The 14,836-nt window shown below is 33.4% G+C and overlaps 1 protein-coding gene across 3 annotated transcripts in view; it reads left to right on the plus strand.

Annotated features, from left to right (window-relative positions):
* The window catches only part of LOC114337768 (sorting nexin-6), a 63,385-nt gene extending 48,927 nt beyond the window's left edge, over positions 1-14,458 (plus strand). For all 3 annotated transcript variants that reach the window (XM_028288303.2, XM_028288302.2, XM_028288304.2), the window contains 2 exons: positions 12,204-12,313; positions 13,159-14,458. In XM_028288303.2, coding sequence (XP_028144104.1) covers positions 12,204-12,313; positions 13,159-13,252 — 204 coding nt within the window. In that variant the 3' untranslated portion in view covers positions 13,253-14,458. The remainder of the gene's footprint in view (positions 1-12,203; positions 12,314-13,158) is intronic.
* Positions 14,459-14,836: the final 378 nt, after the last annotated feature.

Raw genomic sequence — 14,836 nt, forward strand, 5'->3', positions numbered from 1 at the left:
CGCTTCTATATATATATATATATATATATATATATATATATATATATATATATATATATATATATATATATATGTATATATATATATATATATATACAGAACAACGTCTGGAAGCAAACAATATTAAATTGTTAATTCATCAGCATGTGAAAAAATATTTCTGAAAGAATGAATGGAAATAAAATATTGTGTTCTATCGTTGATTGAAATATTGATATGGGAAGATCTCTCATGCTTCACTAAAAATTGAGGCATTCTATCACCGACATTCACCGAGTATCTCTATCCTTCTTTCAAAAACGCGAATACGATCTTCTGTCTCTTACAAACTGGAAAATTATTGAAAAATAAATTCTTCGATAGCTACTGCCCCAGTGAATTCATCGCAAACTATACTGTTAGCCTGTAGTTTCCTGTTTTATTTCGTTTACCGTTACACTCTAGACAAGGAAAGAGACTCAGCCAGCCTTTTTACACACCAGCTCTATTGCCACATCTAAGAAATTTCTTGTTAGTCATAAAATTTAAATGATTCTTTCTTTGTAAATATATTATAGGTCTGAAATATAATATTTCAATGGACGGTGGTATTTACATTGTTTGAAACAACTTTTTTGTAGTTTGATATAATGTAACTGTCATTTGATTTTTTTTCAATATGTATTGTATTACATAGTCGATCAGATAGCTCAGTGCGACTAGCGGCTGACCCGCACTTCACTTCGCCGTGAGGTACGAGAGTTCAAGCCCAGCCCAGGCCATCGGAAAACAAAAAGGCTAACGCGTCAGTATAAAATTCTAAATATGAATCTGGCGCTTAGACCTGAATATGCGGGCATCTGATCGACCTATGAGGGAGCAGTACGGCAAGGGATAAGGGCTTGCGGCTCGGTGAAACTCCCCCATAGATCCCTACCGAAGGGCGTTGACGCCTAAGAACGGTGTATATACATACATACATTGTATTACATGAATTGATAGGATTCCAGTTTGTGTTTGTTTTATTTAAGAGTATATTCATTTAAATCCTTGATTGAAATAGAATACATATTGTATAAATAAATATTTCTTGTAATTCTTAACGAATTTCGAAACATAATATGCCCACAATAATTATTATTAGTTGCTTTGCATTACACTTATAGAAGGCTTTTCTTGTTATATGTCGTCATATCTACGCCTTTATTTATAGGCATAATTAATATAAGGCTTTGACAATAAAGACGGTTGGGACACCGTTTCTACTTAACATATTATGTATCTGTTAATTAATTTAGTTCAGTTTTTCAATTTTTAGTTAACGTTATTTTTAAGAAGTGCAAGGTTAAATTAACAATAGAAACAAAATACGCATAAAAAAACATGAACATTTTCATGAAGCACCTGAAAAAAACATGAAGCACCTGTTTCCGATACATTCACAATTAGGTCTGGATCCCGCGTATGAAAAAAAAGTTGATTAATAGCAAGCTGAAAATTTGTTAAAAGCTTAAGGGTGTCTAGTCGGATAATCTTTGATATATGGAAACACTGTAACAGGGGCAGTTTTAATTGTGGAACAGGTTAAAAATTTGGAACGGTCAGACCACGAAAACGGCACATGTATTTTGTCCGACAGAACAGACTTAAACTCTCCGAACAGAGATTAAACTCTCATGCAAAAATCAGACTGCTATTTGTCACCTGTCATAATTCCTGTCATTTGACATATTCTACATGTTCCACTCATTAAAACGCCCATATTGGTGATAAATAGCAGTCTGATTTTTGCATGAGAGTTTAATCTCTGTTCGGAGAGTTTAAGTCTGTTCTGTCGGACAAAATACATGTGCCGTTTTCGTGGTATGACCGTTCCAAATTTTTAACCTGTTTCACAATTAAAACTTCCTCTGTTCCAGTGTTCCCATATATCAAAGTTTGTCCGACTAGACACCCTTAAGCTATTAACAAATTTTCAGCTTGCTATTAATCAACTTTTTTTCATACGCGGGATCCAGATTTAAGTGATATTATTGTAAAGCTTTTAGAAGAATATATTAAACTTTATTGCCATTAAACTTTAGTCCAATTTACTGTACCTGGATAATTAGTGTGTATTTTAAATAAAATGTTTTTAGGTGCCATCCTTGATTGAAATATAATATTATACAAAGGAGTTTAAAAGGAGTAAAAAATAAAACTACTGTACGTGGTTTACATTTAATAAATTTATACCTACGTATTGGATATTGACGTTGATTGAAATAACAACGGCATTTAGTCTAGTCGCAACATAGGGGGTTCCGTGGCACTTTTAGTTCGCCGCGATTTGATGGTGGTATTATAGTTTTTTTGGGTCGCTGAATCCAGTAGTCTGGAAGCCCAAATGTGGTGCGTTTAATTGTTATTAACAAATTATGGTAAAATTAGGTGTTTTTCAGGAATTATTAGAAGCCCTGTAAATAAATTGATAGTGTTAAGGTCTTTTCCGGTGTATTTTTGGTCGCTGAATCGAATGTGACTAGTCGCGATTACTCAAAACGTGTTCTTATTTTGTTAATAACAAAATAATTGTTTATTCGCCTAAAAACTCGAAATGCGTTATCTACAGCAAGTTTGTAGTCTTCTTCATAGTATTTTTATTGATTCAGTGAATTTGTACCCTACGAGCCCTCTAGTGGGAAAGTTTTGGGGTAGTTCTGATTTCTTTCATTATATATGGATTTTGGGCTGCTGAATCCGAATATGTGGTTTGCGGACAAAATTTTTTGCCGGAACATTGAAAAAATAGCGAAAAATTTCAGCTTTTTTCCGCTTTTTTGCTCAAATCTCGAAAACTATTAACTTTTAGTAACTGGTCTGTTAACAGAAATTAAAGTACTTAAAATTATCTACAAATATCACTAATTACTTTTTTTTTCAGACGAACCGTTCGGTATGAAGTGCAAGTTGAAAATTGCCAATTTTTAACGGTCTCGGCAAAACCCACTTTTACTTTAGTTTTTATTAGAATATTGCCATTTGATAAATTTCTCCTAGTTTTCTGTACAAATAATAAATGTTAGTTCATAATATGAATATGGTATATCTCTTCTCATAGCTTCCATGAATCCATTCCATCCTAAAATACTGAGAATATCTCTGCTTTTCCCTTACCTTAGAGCCCAGAAGATCAGGCACAGATGGAGTCACAGTTTCAGTTGGTGTGGAAATTCACTTCGGATCTTGATTTCTGATAAAGCTTGAGGTTTTGTCCTTTCAAAATTTATTAGTTGAACAGCTCTCTGACTTCCATAAATCTCAGGTGCGGGTTTAGTTTTTAGCCGAGGAATGGATTGGTTAGGAGCTATTGTATGTTTTGATGCAATACAAGAAATGCCACCCATGACGTAAAAAGTGTGGTATCCGTCGATTGTATGTACGTTAACCCTTTCTGTCCCAACGCTGCATATATATGTTTTTGAAAAAGTGGGTCTGTATTCCCAGCAGCCCTATATATACGTTCAAGGTGTTATGGTCTCAATTTACCAAAGCCGAAAATATGCGTTGCTTATAAAATTTTAGACTCATTGGTGTCCCAATGCGGTAGAAATATGTCCGAAAATGTTAGATTATTGTTCCCAAAGCCTCAAAATGTTGGCACCTAAGACAGGTCATGCGGACCCATTGCCGCTGATATTTGTTCACATATTTTAGATATATGCTTTATTGTAGCACTGGTGGCAACGTTTACAGGTAGCTGCTAGAAGGTGAAGCGTTTGTAGCCACAGAAAAGACCAAAAAAAAAGAAGTGAATTGAGATACATGTGTGCAAGATGCGGAGTCGGTCTTTGCGTAGTGTCATGTTTTGAGGAGTACCACACAAAAGAAAACTTTTAATGTTAATTTACATTACATTATTTTTTTTAAGTTAGTTACATTTTTTCAAGTTGGTTTTGCTCTCTGATGAGTACTTTTGAAAAGAAAACGTTTAAGTTGGTTAAAAAAACTCATTAAAAAACATGTTTTGGTAATTTATTTGTTTATTTATATGCGACGTTCATATAAGGCAATGGGACTCTAAGTATGAAAAAACCTTTGGGATTAAGGGACCAATTTGCAAGTTAAGGCCTGGCATAGAATGGGTTAAAATCAGCGTTTTCGTACACCTGCTGTGTAAAGCACGGCTGGTCAATTTTCTGCGGATCGCCTGCGATTGCTGACACTTCCAGATAAGCAACGCGCTTGCTCAAAGTCTTGGAGCGGCAATAAGGCCCAGATAGTTGCTCTCACCATTCCTTGCAGGGTTGACCGTTTTCTCTACAAAAAGTACGGCTCAAGAAAATAGGTTGATGTAGTTTCCTCTTTAAGGTTTGGTTGATCCTATACAGAAGCTGTTCGCCTGGAAGTGTCAGTATTCGCAGGCGATCCGCAGAAAATTTACCTGCCGTGCTTTACACAGCAGGTGTACGATAACACTGATTTTAACGTACATACAATTGACGAATACCACACTGTTCACGTCATATGTGGCATTTCTTGTATTGCACCAAAACATGCAGTAGCTCCTAAGCAATCCATTCCTCGGATAAAAAGAAACCCGCGCCTGGGGTTTATGGAAGTCAGGGTGCTGTTCAACTAATTCATTTTAAAAGGACAAAAGATAACAGATCTGAAGGAAATGTTCACACCAACTGAAACTGACTCCATCTGTGCCTGATCTTCTGCGGCTCTAAGGGAAAAGCAGAGACATTCGCGGCCTCTTAGGACGGAAGGACTCATAGAAGCTGTCACAAGAGACATACCATACCTATGAACTAACATTTATTATTTGTACAGAAAACTAGGAGAAATTTATCAAATGACAGCATTCTAATAAAAAATAAAGTTTTGGAATGTAAAAAGTGGGTTTTGCCGAGACCGTTAAAAATTGGCAATTTTCAACTTATACTTTAGACCGAACAGTTCGTCTGAAAAAAAAGTAATTAGTGATGTTTGTAGATAATTTTAAGTACTTTAATTTCTGTTAACAGACCATTTACTAAAAGTTAATAGTTTTCGAGATTTGAGCAAAAAAGCGGAAAAAAGCTGAAATTTTTCGCATTTTTCGCGCTTTTTTCAATGTTCCTGCAAGAAATTTTGTCCGCAAACCTCATAATCGGATTCAGCAGCCCAAAATCCATATATAATGAAAGAAATCAGAACTTTCCCAGTCAAAACACAATTTTATTGAATCATATACGCTAAATCGATTGTGACTAGTCGTGATAGCTTAAACCAGGTTCCGACTTTGTTATTAATAAATTATTGCAAAAATAACGGTTTATAGTACGTTTACTCACGGTTTTTGCTCTACTAGGAGTCATCTAAAAAACCACTTGGAATGACATGAAATTTGGCATGCACGTAGCTAACATGTCAAACAAAACAAATGATATTGTGCCGATGTGTGCTTTTACCCTGGGGGTGAGTTTCACCCCGTTTCGGGGGTGAAAGAAGAAACCTTTAAAATAGTCCGGAATTGGATAAACTGATTAATTCTAAGCAACGTTTGTTCTATACAGTTTTTTCACTAAGTCAATACTTTTCGAGTTATTTGCGAGTGAATATGTTCATTTTTCAACAAAAAAACCAAATAACTCCAAAAGTATTGACTTGGTGAAAAAACTGTATGGAACAAAAGTTGCTTAGAATTAATCAGTTTATCCACTTCCGGACTTATTTAAAAGGTTTCTTATTTCACCCCCGAAAAGGCGTGACACTCACCCCCAGGGTAAAAGCAGACATCGGCACAATATCACTTGTTTTATCTGGCATGTTAGCCTAGTGTATGCCAAATTTCATGTCAATCCAAGTGGTTTTTTAAAATTTATAGCAAAAACCGTGAGTGAACGTACTATAAACCGTTATTTTTGCAATCATTTATTAATAACAAAGTCGAAACGTGGTTTAAGCTATCAAGACTAGCGGCAATCGATTCAGCGTATAAAAATACTATGAAGAAGACTACAAACTTGCTGTAGATAGCGCATTTCGAGCTTTTCGGCGAATAAACTATTATTTTGTTATTAACAAAATAAGAACATACTTTGAGTAATCGCGACTAGTCGCATTCGATTCAGCGACCAAAAATACAACAGAGAAGACCTTAAAGGCCGCGTCTCACCATCAAACAATTTGATCAAACAGTTTGAGCAAACTCCGGAAGTACATCAAAGTGACGTCACAATTGCAGTTTTTTGAAATTCTAAAAATCTCTCACTATCAGTCTAGTTTGATCAAATTTGTATTGAGTTGCCAACTTGTTTGTACTTTATTTAAAATTAAAATTTTTCATTATTATCCACAATGAACACTCAGGATGTGACGTCACTAACTGTCACTTTCAGTTTGCTCAAAAAAGTTTGATCAAATTATTTGATGGTGGGACGCGGCCTTGACACTATCAGTTTATATTTACAGGACTTCTAATAATTCCTGAAAAACACCTAATTTTACCATAATTTGTTAATAACAATTAAAATCACCACATTTGGGCTTCCAGACCACTTCCATTGGATTCAGCGACCCAAAAAACCTATAATATCACCATCAAGTCGCGGCGAAGTAAAAGTGTCCACGGGACACCCTATGTTGCGACTAGACTAATTGGCAAGCAAGTCTCTAAAAATGTTAGGTGTTAGACATATTTTAAAAGAACAGTTAGGCCGTTAGGGTATGTCGTTCTGTGACATTTCGTAACGCGACAGTTCGTAACCGAACAAATGATAACGGACAATTCGTAACAGCGACAGTTCGTAACGGCTTCAGTTCGTAACTATACAAGTTCGTAACGTCCAATTTTAATTATTCTGTTTATTTTTGTTAATGGGGAAACTAACTGTTATTACAGTTATAAATGAACTCTTATGAAATTACAGTTATAAAAATGTAGGTCTTATATGACTAGAGCAAAGTTAGATATTTTTGCCTTATTTCCCTGGCGTATAAGTAAAAGATTTGGACTACAAGAAAATATATCAAAAACTAAATTTATGGTTATCAGCAAAAATAAAATTAGAGGCGCCCAACTGGTTATCAAGAATACACCAGGGGACTGAGTAAATATACCAGTATACAGTATAGTATACCTATCTTGGAACAATAGTAAACGAACAATGGGACCACTCACAAGAAATAAAATGTAAAATAGAGAAGGCTCGGAATGCATTAAATAACATGGCAAAACTCTTTAAAATCCACAACCTTAAACTGGAGATAAAAGTAAGGCTCCTACGATGTTATATCTTTTTAATATTATACTACTGAGTTGAATCCTGGACAATCACTAAAGTGATGGAGAAAAAACTTGAAACCTTCGAGATGTGACTATACAGACGAATCATAAGGATATCATGGACGGACAAGATAACCAACGAGACCGTATTACGAAGAATGGGAAAAGAAAGAGAGGTGATGTACACCATTAAAAGGAGAAAGTTAGTATATATCGTTAAAAAGTTCGAAAGTTAGTATAACCGTTGATTGAGGTATTGGATATAACACATAATGAGAAACGGCACCAAATACAGATTACTGAGGGTAATACTTCAAGGCAAAGTATTCGGAAGCGAGAAATTGGAAGAAGAAGAATATCATGGTTAAAGAACCTGAGGAAATGGTTCTCCACAACAACTAATCTATTTAAAGCATCAGTTAATAAAATCATTAAAGCCAGAATTATCGCCAATATTCTAAACGAATAGGCACCAAAAGAAGAAGAAGATTTGTTTCTATAATCTAAGTTTAAATCCATTATTGTGAAATATAGTACATATTATATAGGTAAATATGTATTTCCAAAGCAAAGTGGTTCTCGCACATCTGGTTTTATTTGAATTCTAAAGCGAGCCTCAGCCCGGCAATAAATACCAACTACCCTTCATATAGATAACGGTATTTAAGAAAAGAAAGATGTTTGCTAGGATATAGTCGAGTATGTATTGTCGCCCCCGTTAGGTAAATTATTCCAATTCGAAATTTTTGCACAAACTTACTCAAAAAGAGGTCCTTATAACAAATCCACAGGGTGAGAGGCGGTGCCATAATCGAAAAATTGTTTAAACAATAATTTTTGTTAAACAAATTCACAAAAATAATTTTTTAGATCATTTGGGTCATTCTGAGCAAAAAAGGTATAGTTTTGGATCCCGCGTACCAAAAAAAAGTTGATTAATAGCAAGCTGAAATTTGATCATAGCTTAAGAGTGTCTAGTCGGACAAACTTTGATGTATGGGAACACTTGAACAGGGGAAGTTTTAATCGTGGAACAGGTTAAAAATTTGGAGCGTCAGACTACGAAAACATCCCATCTATTTTGTCGGACAGAACTTCCAATTGATTTGTTACCCTTTTATTAAACTCTCATGCAAATATCAGACTGCTATTTATCACCAACTGGGCATTTTAATAAGTCCGACACTTAGAATATGTCAAATAACAGGAATTACGTTGGTGATAAATAGCAGTCTGATTTTTGCATTAGAGTTCAATGAAAACGTAACAAATCAATTGGAAGTTCTATCCGACAAAATACAGTTTTCGTAGCCTGACGGTCCAAATCTTTAACCTGAACCACTATTAAAACTCCTCCTGTTCCAATGTTCCCATACATCAAAGTTTGTCCGACTAGACATCGTTAAGCTATTCACACATTTTCAGCTTGCTATTAATCAACTTTTTTTGGTACGCGGGATCCAGACCTAGTAACTTGTGATTTTTCTCTAAAATTGATTGTTGTCGAGTTATCCGCGATTTAAAATTTTAAAAATGCGAAAATGGCCATTTTTAAGGTTTAATAACTGGGTTAAATATAATTATTATGCAAGTCAGAAAGTGACCTAATCAAAGTTTAAAGCCCCGTCTACAAGATCATAAAGAAATTTTTGTCATTATGTTATTACTAAGCTGTCATTTTTAATTATTAACAATGGGCGCTAAGCGCTTATTAGGCGGCCTTCAATGGTGATTGCGAAAGAGATGCACCATTCCAGCCGTCCAATGGAGCATCTCACTCGCACTCACATTGTCGGCCGCCTCAATACACGCTTAAAGCTCATTGTTGATAATTAAAAATAACATCTTAGTAATGAAATAATGACAAACATTTCTTCAGGATCTTGTAGAGGGGACTTTAATCTTTGGGTAATTTGGTCAGTTTCTGACTTTCAGAATGATTACTTTTAAACGAGTTATTAACCCTTGAAAATGGTTATTTTAGCTTTTTCAAATTTTAAATCGCGTATAACTCAACAACAATCAATTTTAGAGAAAAATAACAAGAGACCTTTTTTGCTGAGAATGACCCAAAGAATCTAAAAAAAATTGTTCGAAGTGAAAAAAAATATTTTTGTGAATTTGTTTAAAAAAAATTTTTAAACAATTTTCCGACCGCGGTACTGCCCGGTACCCTGTGGATTTGTTATAAGGATCTCTTTTTGAGTAAATTTGTGCAAAATAATCGAAAAGGAATAATTTACATAACGGAGACGACTACAGCTCGGACTAATAAATATTTTCGATGCCGATTATTTCCAAAACATTTAGAACTGGCAACGCTGTCGATTGTAGCGTTTTGTGGTCAAATCCAAAAATAATACAAGTAGAATTTTATACAAATTTCTTTATCGTTCTAAGGGTTAGAGATTCACATATCTGCTCACTAGATGGCTTTTGGCCTGCCATCTATGAGGCGAATATAGCAGAGGTCTCGTTTTCTTTCGTAACATGAGATATCTTCTCCAATACCTCAATCAACGGTTCTATTTAGTTAGTAAGTCGTAGTTATACTTATAGAAGATTTATAGGTAAAATCTTGGTCCAATGCTATTTAAATGCATTCATTTTTTTCGAATACTCAGAAAACGAATAAAAATTTTTGAAAAATTTAAACGCGTATTGAGAGATTACATAATTACCGAGGGCCAAAAGCTTCTGAAAACATCTATAATGTTTATTTTAATAAGTTACAGGGATAAAAAAAGAGAATATTTAGTCTGATTTTTAAGTTCAAAATCATTAAAAAGAAACCTTTTGTTTATTCTAAGGGACTTTCAGCCCTCGGTAATAATGTAATCTTTCATTCTGCGTTTATATTTTTCAAATATATTTATTAGTTTTCTCAGGATTCGAAAAAAGAATGCATTTAAATAGCATTGGACCAAGATTTTGCGCCTACCCCCTTAATTGTTCTTGTTATGATACATTCGCAAATAAAGTTTCGAGGTTGATAAAAAAAACAGAAATAACATTAAATTTTTTTAAATCACTGAAAGGGGGGTCGTGAACTGCAATGACGACGTCGACATGGGGGGGGGGGATTCGTCTGTAAACGACGATTTACGACGGAGGGGGGAGGGTATTAAAAAGTTCAAAATTTTTACGACGTAGTTTATGGATGCCCCCGTATAATCTCACGTGCTTTTTTGATAAGTGTGGGTCTCTTTGTTTTGACCGTTTCAACTACTTATCATGATTTGAACATATAGGCCAGGAAATGAAGCTGAAAAGATGGCGAAACTTCGCAATTTTTTCGTCCAGCATCGATTTGTACAAAAGATTTGAGATTAGGCTCATTTTAACCTCTATTTCATTTTCTATTTTGAGCCGTTGTACGCTTTTGGTTTTTTACGGGTGATAACTACCCCTAATTGTAAAAAATTATAAAATAACATTTTAAACTTTAATATGTTCAACATTTGGTTTTTATTAGTTAAATAATGATTGTTTTATGCTTTACGATATAATATAATATTTCAACTCTTAAAACCACCCTTGTTTTGGAGCTATGTATATATAAAAAATTATTTATCCTAAAATAATGATTTCGGCTTGCATCGATTTGTATAAAAATTTGAGATTACGATCATCTCACCCTGTACTTCATATTCTATATCATGCTCAAGGGCGTTGATTATTTTTAGGGATCTAAACTAGCCCTTATTGTCAAAAATTTTATTTATACAAACATTGTAAACCTTAATATGGGTAAAATCTGGTTTTAATTGGTTAAGTAATGATTTTTTTATGCTCTAGGATATATATCATAATATTTCAACCCTTAAAAATCATCCTTAATAAAATTACAATTTTTATTAGTAATCTATACAGAAAAAAGTAGAATTACGTACAAAAACATTTACGCTCGGTTTCATAATCAGTTAAAGTGGACTTCATATTTTAAGTAGTTGGTACCTTTATCAATGCAATTCATATGGGTAAATGTCAACTTTAAAGTGAACTTTAGTTAATGTTCACTTAAGTTGATTATGAAACCGGGCGTTATTTACACAAAAATACGAATTTACAAATACAAATAGAAATACAAATAGTTTTTTAGTCATCTCCATCGAGATCGATGTCATCTTCGTCTTTTTCTATAACTGGTAGACTATTGTTGCAATCATCCCCTGAGCCGTCCGAGCACCCAGAACAAGTGGGATTGCAGTATAAACCCAACTTTCAAAGAAACTAACCAATTTATTTGCTATAATAAACACAATTGAATAATTCTACAAAAATTGTCAGATCACATGTTATTTCCTTCGAACTGTAGAACACACTGGCGAGGAATCAACGAAATATACACACATACGCAAACACATGAGCAGATGTTTCTTCTTTTTTGTCTTTCGATTTGAATGGAGAAAGTGCTGGAGAAATCCATGCTGGACGAAAAAATTGCGATCCATAATGCTTCATTCCCTGGCCTAATATTCAGTAATAACATTTAATTTCTAGAATCGGTTATTTGGGTTTGTTGTGTGAATCAACTCTTACTAAATGGCATTGGGAAGAGTATACTTTAACTAGTTGGAGTCTACTTTTACTAGTAAATGTTGATTAAACATATTCATTTTATATTTATAGGGCTTTTCATTCACAGTCATTTGTTTCGAGCTTCCGTCATATGTCGTATAATCCGTGTATATTAATATTAAACACAGATTATACAACATATGACAGAAGCTCGAAACAAATGACAATCGATGAAAAGCCCTTATAATCAACTGTTACTGAAACCAGCCGTTTGAGTTGACTCGAACTAGGAATAGTCAACTCCAACTGGATAATCAACGTGAAATGTAACATATACATAATCCGGTGAATTATACTGAATGAATCGAATGTCTTATTATTATTATCCTTGTATCTTTCATTGTCGATATTTTAAGACATATAAACATGATAAAAATTTATTTTTTAGGCGGAGAAAGCTCAATCTGTTGCATGTGAACAATTCGAATCGATATCTGCCCAAGCCAAGGAAGAATTACTCGATTTTAAAACTAGGAGGCTACACGCATTTAGAAAAAGGTTAGTATTCTGTGTATTACAGTATGCGGCCAAATAAACAGTAGGTACTGAAATTAATAATTTAATTATGTATGCTTATTTATATATCTAGTATACATGATATAGCCTTGCAAACATTATTCACGACGACGCACGTACCCGATAAAACAGATGTTAAGGTGCCCTCTGGCCAGTGGCGGATCTACGGGGAGGGAAAATGAGGAAATTTACCCCCTAACAAGGTAAAAATTACAGAAAAAAAATTGTTCAAACATAAAAATATATTAACTGACATGAAACCAAAACCACAGAAAGACAAATTCAACCCAATAAACACGCTAGTTAGTTCATTTCCTTGTCGTCTAATCATTCTCCATATTTCTATTTGTGTTCCGTCGAAGTCGTATTTTATCTTTATTTGTCTGACTAAAGTGTTCGTTTCATTTCGGATCTGTATAAATATTCCGTGGATTTTCTCGTGTCGCTTCATGAGTGTGATGAATTTCAGGATGATTCTTATTTTACATAATACTAAGCTATAGTCGCTACCTTCCTCTGCCGAGTTCAGGCGCCTTACTTCGATTATTTTTCAGAATAACCGAGGGTTCAATTAATTTTGACTAATTGAGACAATTATATCTAAAAGCGTTATTATTAAGTAGCACGTTTATTTTGACTAAACTTGAAGATATATTAACCGGCAACAAATTTGTGCTGAAAACAATGTCCAATGATGTCTAATGTATATTATTTTTAGTTTTAAAATTAATAGCTACTTTCAAAATGACCTAAATTTCTTGCTTATCTGTATATTATATTATGTATAAAGTTAAAACTAAACTCTAAACTATAATTTTCTGTTTCAGTTTGATAGAATTGGCCGAATTAGAAATTAAGCATGCTCGTAGTCAACATGATCTACTGAAAAAATCTATAGCTAATCTCAATGAGTTACTCTGAGCCGTTTTACTGCTCTCATTTTTTTTATATTACACGTTCATATCAAGATATTGAAAACATTGTTTACGGGAATGGTGTATTTAATTTTATATTTGTCTTTCGTTTTTTAGGCAATGAGATCTCATTTATATGCTTATTAGTTTAAACGCTTATTAGTTGTTCCATTATATCTTTGCACAAACGTCATGATTAATGTCAATGTATTAATAATTAGGAAATGGCTATTATCGGTGGACGTATTGTATAAAGTTACATTGTAAATTTATATTTAACTATTTTATAATATATTTAACACAATATAACTTTATAAATAACCCAATTTAAGTTATAAATTCCAATAAACATAACAAATAAGCGTTAATGTCACTGTCACCGAAAATGATGAACGTCAAAATTCATAGTAAACAAGGTGTCAAAGACATGCTGTATTGTTGATCCTTTTTAAGTTATTGTGGTTTCTAAGGACAAGCGATTTAATTTTGCGATACTAGTTTCTGTGACTAAAAAAGAGACCTAGTATAAAAAGTAATTCGTATAATTTCATAAAATTGCAAATATATAATGGAAGAACTATATAATTGATTGCAAACATGTTTTTGAAACATTTGATTTGCGTCTCAATTGCTATATAAAAGGCCTATATTTAATTTACTGCAATCTTAAAAATAAATCGATTAGTCACAAAAACATTTTATGTCAACTTTTATAAAGTTTTCCTTATCTCCAACAGTTCTTTTTGAATAAATATCTGGATATTTATTATCCATGTGCTACCATTTGTGCCAGACGATCATACCATATTTGTACAATAATTTTATAGTTTACCAACAAAATCAATTTGTGATAATGATATAATGGTAAAAATTTACGTAGATATAAAATGTTCTTATATTGAAGCTATTCTGTTTCTCACATTTGATCAATAATAAAAATTATACGTTATACCGCGCAGTTATCGACTAATACTAATAATCATCATTGGATGGTGATGGCAGCAATGTTTAAATACAAATTTAAATGATCTATCAACAAAACACTGAAAACGTTTTTTTTTCTACACTTCCACAAAATTTATTACAACTATGTGACTACAGCTATTTCCGCAGAGTGCCTTTCTCAAGTGATTTAGATTACTATGGGTTTGTCTTTTTAAAGTATTTAACTGAAGAGGTTGAGGAGTGGGTAGCTGTTTGTCTCGAGTTGGTCATTCAGAATTATATCTGTATTTTTCAATTTATTAATTTCCATAGATTCTAATAAAGATAGTTAAAGGCCTTTATTTTGAATATGCAGAATTTGAAACTGTTCATTAAAAGAATGATTATGATCTAGAAGGTGAAGTGCGTATGTTGAAGTGTCTGTTTTTCTATTGTTGGAAGCCCTTCTGTGTTCTGCTATCCGTTTGTCAAAGGTTCTGCCAGTTTGACCGATGTAAGTTTTCGGACAGTCACCACAAGTTAGTTTGTAAACACCACTCTGTAGTTGTTTTCTCTTTCGGCTCCTATTGTTATTAATATATTTGTTTTAAGTTGTTGTTAGTTCTGAAAGCTGGTGTTATTCCTTTCTTTATGTATCTGGCTATTT

The sequence above is a fragment of the Diabrotica virgifera genome, chromosome 1 (assembly GCF_917563875.1).
Source record: "Diabrotica virgifera virgifera chromosome 1, PGI_DIABVI_V3a".
NCBI classification, from domain to species: Eukaryota; Metazoa; Arthropoda; class Insecta; order Coleoptera; family Chrysomelidae; genus Diabrotica; species Diabrotica virgifera.